The 8619-nt window shown below is 50.8% G+C and overlaps 1 protein-coding gene across 2 annotated transcripts in view; it reads right to left on the bottom strand.

Moving 5' to 3' along the window:
• The window catches only part of MLLT6 (MLLT6, PHD finger containing), a 41518-nt gene that overhangs the window by 31600 nt on the left and 1299 nt on the right, over positions 1-8619 (bottom strand). For both annotated transcript variants that reach the window (XM_027698900.1, XM_027698901.1), the window contains exons 2-3: positions 5793-5872; positions 1410-1464 (exon numbers count right to left, since the gene is read on the bottom strand). In XM_027698900.1, the coding sequence (XP_027554701.1) occupies positions 1410-1464; positions 5793-5872 (135 nt within the window). The remainder of the gene's footprint in view (positions 1-1409; positions 1465-5792; positions 5873-8619) is intronic.

The following is an 8619-nucleotide window of genomic DNA, read 5'->3' as shown; positions in this document are numbered from 1 at the left end:
AAAAGAGCCTCCAAGCCAGGCAGGAGAGGAGGAAAGGGAGTGTAGGATTGCAGCCAGCCTAAGGGAGATGTTAAGAGTTGAAATGTGCTTGTTGGAACTTGGTTGGGAATCAAATCCTAACAGACAGACACCACCTCCAGATTAACTGAGCAAGCAGAGGTTTCTTAGGGAAAAGACAAGTGCAGCACTGGTTGTTCTTAAAAGCAGCCCCCTGAGGACTTGAGGGCCAAAACCCAGCCCAGGGAAAGCATCCAGGCAGTAAATGATGCTGAAGGGACAGGTTGGACAGACAAAACCCAGCCCAGGGAAAGCATCCAGGCAGCAAATGATGCTGGAGGGACAGGTTGGACGTGCCCTGGGAAAACAAAGCTCCCTTTATGGGCTCTTATGGACGGGGAAAGGAGGCGGCTTTTCAGCAAGCCCGAGTTAGATTAGAATCTAAATCCACCAAAATCACACTTGGAAGTTGAAATTCCATCTGGTCAGGGCAGGAAGGAGACAGTTTGAAGGTCAGGAGTGTTTAGGGGGCTGATCCAAACCAGTGTGGGTTCTGCACTGGGAGGATTTAGCGAGAATTAGGGTGGATTCACCTGGGCAGGGGGAAGGAAACTCCAGGATTATGGGATCATCCAGCACTGTCAGTCCTTGGGCTGCACAACCCTGTACAGTGACAGGGCTGGAACAGCCCTTGGGCCTGTCTGGAACAGACCTGGCCACACCATGTCACAACACATCAGGAAGAAGATGTTATATTATTATAAAACAACCCCCCAACACAATATTTGTGTTGCTTTAAGGCTCTTGGCATTTATAACCAGCTCCAGAAGATGCTTCCACAAAACACCCTGGACTTAGCACTCTCCAAATATGGGATTTATCAGGACAAAGACCTCCTTGCCTGATTTCACTCTTTAAGGGGCAGGTAGGTACAGAGGCCTTCCCAAAAAATAAGGTTTTGAGAACAATTGGTTCCAATTGTTCGATGGAATCAAAAGGTTTGATTCCACAGCCAGAGCTACAAGCTCTGACCATTGGAATGGGACTTCCCAGCACCTGAGGATGAGAAGCTCCAATGATGAGCAGGGAAATCCTGCATGGAAAAACATCTTTCCTGCACCCTGGGATGGGGACTCGGTGCTGAGGCTCTGTGAGCTCGGGGATCACTCTGCAAATAACTCAGCAACTTCCACACTGTGATTCCTGCGAGGTTAAATCCCCAAAATCTCACATTTCAGGGCTGTGCTTCGGAGCCAGCCCGAGGCCAGGCAGGTCCCCCCCTCCAGGGAAAGGTCTTCAAGCTTCAGAAAGTGAAGCTTGTAAGGAAAAGGCAGAGTTTCATCCCTCTGGAGCCTCCAGCCTTCCCTGGTTTTCCACCCAGGGCCATCCCAGCTCCCTGCAGAGCTACTCACCCCCGTTGTCCGTGCGTTTCAGGGCTCCATCCTTGTGGGGACACAGCTCACACCTCTTGAAACGAAGCAGAAACAAGAGATTAACCCAAACTCTGAGGGGCAGAGGGGGGCAGAAAAGAGATGATTCATTTACAAATCGCTTGTGAACGACGAGGCCGCTTTCAAAGAGGGGAAGTGGGAGAAGGGCTGAGCGTGGTTTGTGCCCTGACACAGCTCAATATTGCCCTGACTGAGGTATTTAAAGCCTCAGCCCAGGCCCAAAGCGAACCTTGACTTTTTGAGAACAAGTTTGAGACTCTGCGGTCGGGGAGCAAAACCGAAAGTCGTGACTCAGAGAGCAGGAGGCAAATAAAAAGAAGCCACCATCTATCTTTGCCTCTTTCCTTCCTCCCTTCTCTCCTTCTCTCTCGTGGTGCTTTTTTTCCAGTCCCATGACAGGTGGGTGAGGCCATTTTTGCAGGATTGAGGGGAGGGTACCCTGTGACCCCTCCCCAAAACCCCAAAAGGCCTCTGAGATGTGGTGGGGAGGGCGTGAGGGTCATTTTGGGGGGTGTTTTCACACTTGGGTGAACACACTGCCAGCCCTGAGAGCTCCTCCCAGGCTCAGCTGCCCCCAAACAGTCACTGTCCTCTCACAGCATCACTCAGGGAAAATCTCCACGTGCTTTCTGCCTTCTCTGACTTTAAGAAAGGCCCAAAAACCTGCGAGGTTTAAACCTCTCCCTTCCCCAACAGAAAGGTCCGACTTGCTAAAACACCAAACCAAAACAAAAACTGCTTTTCTGTGAAAAAAATGTGCTTCCTCAGAAAGTTTTGAAATGAGGTGTCTGGTGCTAAGAGTGAGGTGTTGGACCTGGTGCTCTCTGCTGTCAGTGAGTGTGACAGGGCAGGGGATCCACGTGCCAAAAACCACCAAGGTACTGAGCAATAACTGGTCGTGGAATCATGGAATGGTTTGGGCTGGGAGGGACCTTAAAGCCCATCCAGTGCCACCCCCTGCCATGTCAGGGACACCTTCCACCAGCCCAGGTTGCTCCAAGCCCCGTCCAACCTGGCCTTGGACACTCCCAGGGATGTGCAAGTGTTTAAATAAGTGACGAGGGGGCAAAATCCATCTCGCTTTCCCTGCAACTCAGCGAGTTTAGGACGGAGAGACACGGCCACGGGAGATGTTTCTCGCTACTCCTGGTTAGGTCCGGGCTCCCACAATTACTATGGAAAGCCCGGCAGAGCCGAGAGAGAACAAGAAGGGAGTTAACCGAGACACTGTAATAAGAAATTTGCACTTGAAAAGGCCCCTCCGCTCTCCCTCCGCCCTCAGATCAAAGCCGCTCTCCCACCACGCGATTAGCGAGGCTCTGATTGTAACAAGAGGGGTTAACAGCTCCATCGGCCCCACACAGGACTTTTAATAGCCCTGCCTCGAAATGACAGCTAAAGCCTTCACATGATCCTCACACGAGAAGCCCTCCGGCCATCCCGGCTCCCGGGGCTTCCCAGACGATTGGATTACAAAGTGGATGGGGCTTTCCAGCGCTTCCCGGGAGCGCGACAGCATCCGACAGCATCCGCAGCATCCTTTAGGGACCGGAGGAGGGGGCAGGAGCAGGGATTAGGGCACCTCTGCCTCTTATTCCACCTGCAAGAGCACGGGAAGCCTCCGGGAGTTTTATATCAGCCCTCCGGGGGGAAAAAAGTGGAGCTTAAAGAAGGTTGAGATGGGGAAGGTTAAAGCTCCTGATCCCCCGGGGCTTGTCTGGGATCTACCAAGTGAAAGCTCTACCTGGAAATTTAGGGCTCCTGAGGTCTCTTCCCGCAGCTAAAAAGGGGGATGGAGCCCATCTTTTGAACAGAAGATGAATGAGACACGGAAATGAACGGTGCAGAAATCAAAGCTGTGTTTTAAAGCACTGCAACACCCTCCTCCCTGCCTCCATATCTCATTCCGAAAGCAAAACTATCAATATTTAGCTAATGAAACGCATTTGTTATGGCCAGAGCCTGTGAACTGCCTTAAGAACCTTCTATGAAGGCAGATGTGTGAAGAAAAACACTGTTGTTTTTCACAGGAGTTGGGCCACACAGTCATTACGAAAGAAATACAAACATCAGCTCATCCTGCCGCTGTTTTCGTGTGGTTTGTGCTCAAAGAGCAGCGTCTCTGCCTCGGAGTCCTCAGGGCAGTGTCTGCAGGCCCAGAGTTGGAGGAAACCAGGCAGGGAGGAGCAGGGAAACCCCAGGGCAGGGGAAGGGTCACCCCCTGCACAGAGCCCAAACTAGATGTGGTTCAGAACCACAGAGTGTTTGGGTTGAGAGGGACTTTAAAGCCCACCCAGTGCCACCCCCTGCCATGTCAGGGACACCTCCCACCAGCCCAGGTTGCTCCAACCTGGCCTTGGACACTTCCAGGGATCCAGGGGCAGCCACAGCTTCTCTGGGCAACCTGTGCCAGGGCCTCCCCACCCTCCCAGGGAGGAATTCCTTCCATACATCTCACCTAAATTTCCCCTCTTTCAGTTTGATCCCACTCCCCCTTGTCCTGTTACTCCAGTTCCTGACCAAAGTCCCTCTCTGGTTTCCTTCTCCAGGTGCTTCCTCAGACACTTCACTCTTCAGATTCCCTTTGGATCCTCAGGAAGGTGCTGTGAGGTCTCCACACCATCTCCTCTTCCCAGCCCCAACTTTCCCAGCCCCAAAGCTCCTGTTTCCAGCAGCAGAGCCACACACAGACCTCCCACAACCCAACTCCTTCCCCTCACTCTGCTCCTACATCAAAGAGCCTGGTTCTTTTCAAGTGTTCCCCCATCTGAGTGTCTGTTGCTATGACTGCTGGTGCTGAGCTGAAAAGGTGAGGGATTTAGAGAGGAAACCACCCCCCCAGCCCTGCCCGGGGGAGGAAGATTATCCCTGCTCAGTTATTAGAGGCACAGGGGCTGAACGGCAGCTCTGACACCCACCACGGGCTGCCCAACAGATTTAACCCACCCAGGGGGGGGTTAAAATCAGGAGCCACCCGCAGGGATGTTGTTTCCCTGACACCTTGAGGTGCATAAAGTCACGGGGAGAGAAAAAGAAGTCTCAAGGAGCACAGGTGAGGAGGACTCGTGTGTCCACGGACTTTACACCGAGTTGTAAAGTTGAAGAGCTTCCCTGTGCACGGGGCAGGGAGGCCCACGAGACCCAAATTCCTGCCAGGATGTAAAAGCACTCACAGCCACATTTAATCTTTACTGCAGAGCACATCAAAGCAGCACCTCACAGCGGGCAAAGGTCCGAGGGCCCGGCCCTGCCTGCGGCCAGGAAGGGGTTAATGCCGTGTGGGAAGCGTGGCTGTGGATCCCTAATTCCCCCATCTCCTTGTCCCTGCCAAGTTCTTCGCCCATCTGTGAACCAGATTAAACTTTTTGGAGTGCAGCAGGCAGGGCCCAGCTGGGCTGGAGCGGGCTGGGAGCTCCGGAGCTCACGCGGATCCAGGGATCCCGAGATCCAGAGATCCAGAGGTCACTTCCATCCCCTTCCCAGGTGTGCACCCCAAACTCAGCTCAACCAGCTCAGCACTGCCATCCACAAACCCTGTTTGTGCTCATTGTGCTGAAGGGAAGCCAAAGTTTAATTTAAACCCACCTTCCAGGAAGCCAAGGGGAGAAGCTCTCCCAGATTTATCCCAGATTTTGGTGGCTGTGGCTGCCCCATCCCTGGAAGTGTTCAAGGCCAGCTTGGACGGGGGATAGTGAGTGGCATCCCTGCCTCTGGGTGAGCTTGAAGGTCCCCTCCAATCCCACGATTTAGGGCAGGAAAAGCAGCATCCCTGGCACAACCACCCCGTTCCAGGTCCTCAGCAGCCGGTTGGTGCCGCTGGATCTGATAAGGGCTCACGTGGGGAGCTCTGGCAGAGGAGCTGCTGTGCCATAAACCCCCAGCCTTGTTTACTGCACAAATAACTTGGCCACACAGCCCAGGCCTGGCCTGATTGTTCCCACCCTCCTGCCTCACCGGGAAATGCCGGAATTAATGAGGAACATTTGGAAAAGGGCTCTTTGCTCTTAAACTGCTACCGAGACAGAAACAGCCCCTCTTCCTGTCGTCCTTTTCTCTCTGCTGTTTTACAGCTCAGGAGATTTTCTGTGCTGCAGGGGATGATCATCACCTGGGGATGATCCCAAAGAGCAGTGGAGGGGCTTTAAGGTGCCTTCCAACCCAAACCATCCCACGGTTCTGGAAGTGAGATATGAAAGCCAACCCAGCACATGACCTCAGGTGATGCCAACTTCCCTCCTCTCCAAAACTTCCCGAGGAGCTGAGCAGAAAAAAAGCCCCTTTGAGAAGAATGCCACGAGTTTTTTTTTTGGAAGATTGAGGTTCTCCAGGCTCAACTGTACTCACCACCCGGGCGGCTCTTTCTTGGGATTCACATTTCCGACAGAACCAGGGGCCGGTGGGGACCTGGACAATTCCATAACAAGCTGGGGGGAAAAAAAAGCAAAAAAAGACTTCATTAGACCATCTTTAAATTTACTGTTTCATTTCTCAGGTGTGTATAAAAGTTTGCAGGGCTTGGAGAAACCTCCTCCAGGGGAAGGTTGCCTGTTCATGGTGGAACTGGACGAGCTTTAAGGTCCCTTCCAACCCAAACCATTCCATGATTCCGTGACTGTGAGAGCTGTTACTGCTCAGAGACAGGTGACAAAATAAAAAATTAGGTGTACAATACATATTTTACTCCCATTTCCAGTTTCCAGCTCCATTCAGCTTTTTCCAAGAGGTCCAGGGTGATACATTTATTCAAGTTTTCATGGGCCAGTATGAAAAACTCCCATGAAAATCTGGCCTAAATGGGAATGGAGTGAATCAGAAACTGTGCTTAATTCTGGCCTAGTGAACACAAATGTAATTTTTTTTACTTTTTAACTTTTCAAGTGTCATTTCCAGTGACCTAAGTATAAACTGGTGACATGGATGACAGGAAGCACCTAAAGAATAATCAGGACTAAGATAAAAAATCTCAGCATCATGAGGGGAATCATCCCAGTGAGAATTCAGACAAGACACCAACTGAAATTCCCATTTACCCTGCACGCCCTCAACCTGCACATCACCTCCAGCAGCTTCCAGGACCAGGGAATTCACAGAATCATGGAATAACCTGAGCTGGAAAGGACCCAAAAGGAGCATCGAGTCCAACTTCAGGCTTTTTACAACTCCTGCTGGGAACAGGTTCTGTGTGAACACAAGTCTCCAGCCAATATCCCAACAGAACTGCTGGGTTTATCCAGCCCCTCTTGCTTCCTACATCACCTCCTGGTGCTCTCAGGGTCTCTCTCTGCAAGCTGCAGCTTTAAAACCAGCTCCCATGGTGCTCTCAGGGTCTCTCTCTGCAAGCTGCACCTTTAAATCCAGCTCCCACCTCTGCTGCTTGAAGACTTTCCACCTCCTTTGGTGATATTCCCCCTCCAAGCATCCAAGAATGGTCTTTGTCAGTCCCAAAAAGGAGCGTTTCTGACCCTAAAAGGGCTTTTGGCCACCACACAGGTGGGTTTAAAGCCACAAAGGCAGGGTAGGGATCCAAGCTGTGCCTCTCAGGGGAGGAACAAATTATCCCTCCCTCATTCCACCTCCAAGCAAAGAACAAATTACCCCTTCCTTATTCCCTCAAGCACAAAGCTGGTGGTTGGGAGGGAATCCCAGTCCTTCCAGACACTTGAAACTGGGCTGGGCAAAGCATCTGCAGCTCCCCTGCTGGAGGCAGGGCCGGGATGATCCCCGGGGGCTGCCCCAGCCCCGACCCCGCAGCAGGTTCCCTCCACCTCCCTCATGTCCATTATCCCACATCAGCCCCCGGGGGAGGGGAGGGGGGGAAACAAATGGAATCGTGGAGTTAAATGGAAGGAGCTGCCAAGGCCCAGGGAAATGGAAACGACATGAAAGCCCTGAGAGAGGAGAGGCTGCTTGGGTCCATCTTTAGCAGTGGCTGGGGGCCAAAAAACAAGCCCTCAGCTGGAGCCAGCACGGAGCTTCTGTGCCCGCTGCTTTCAAGGGGAAGAAAACAAGGAAGAAAACAAGGGGAAAAAAATGCAGAACATGAGCCGAAAAATACAATTTGTAAGTGTTCTTAACTGTCCTGTTAGAGTCTCCATTTCCCATCAGATGGTTTTGTTCATGTTCTGCATGTTCTGCCTTTTTTAAATTTTTTTTATTTATTTTTTTTTACTGGAAAGATTCTGCTTCGAAGAGGAAGAAAACAAGGGGGGGGGGAAAGAAATGCAGAACACAAGTCGAAAATGCAATTTAAAAGTGTTTCTCACTACCTTCTTCGAGTCTCCATTTCCCATCTTCGCATTTTGAATTTTTTCCCTGGAAAGATCTTTAAGCACCAGCACAGGAACAGGGCTGATATCTTTAAGAACCTAAGCCTTAATATGTAGCTACAGGTTTTTTTTAAAAACTACAGGGTTCTTTCTCGAGCTGCACAATCATTTCAAAAGGGAACTCTGGTTTTGTGGATATTTCAGGCAGCACAAAGAGACACCGAACCCGTGTGTGATGGCACAGAATGACACCCCACGAGCCAGAGGATTCCTTGCAGTGGTTTGTTTCTATTTAAGAAATAAAAAGCCTACCAAAAAAACACCACAGCACTGCCAGGGGCTGAGCGGGCTCAGAAAGAGGGTTGAGAACATCCATCACACACTGCTCCCCTCTTATGAATTATTACATCCTGAAAGACTCTTACCAGACCTAAATAGACTGTTGTGCTTCCTACACACACAAAATGAGCACTGACTACACAAAATAGTCTCTCTGAGACTATTCCTGCCCCTCTGAAACTCTTCTTGGATATTTCCAACTGTTCTGGATATTTCCAACTCTTCCTGCTCCCCTGAAACTCTTCTGGATATTTAAAACTGTTCCTGCCCCTCTGAAACTGTTCTTGGATATTTCCAACTCTTCCCGGTCCTCTGAAACTGTTCTGGATATTTCCAACTGTTCCTGGTCCCCTGAAACTGTTCTGGATATTTAAAACTGTTCCTGCCCCTCTGAAACTCTTCTTGCACCTTTGACACTGTTCCTGACCCTTGGGAACTGTTCCTATATATTGTGTTTATATTTTTGGGAATGGGCATAAGGATGCCAAAGCCCTTTATCTCCCTCCTCCCCCCAAAAAAAGAGAGGGGTGGAGAAACCCGTTCTCTAGCACAGGGTTTGATGAGTT

This window comes from Neopelma chrysocephalum, unplaced genomic scaffold (assembly GCF_003984885.1).
Source record: "Neopelma chrysocephalum unplaced genomic scaffold, ASM398488v2 Primary Assembly neopelma1_134, whole genome shotgun sequence".
Taxonomy (NCBI): Eukaryota; Metazoa; Chordata; class Aves; order Passeriformes; family Pipridae; genus Neopelma; species Neopelma chrysocephalum.
This window is presented reverse-complemented; position numbering and strand designations above follow the sequence as displayed.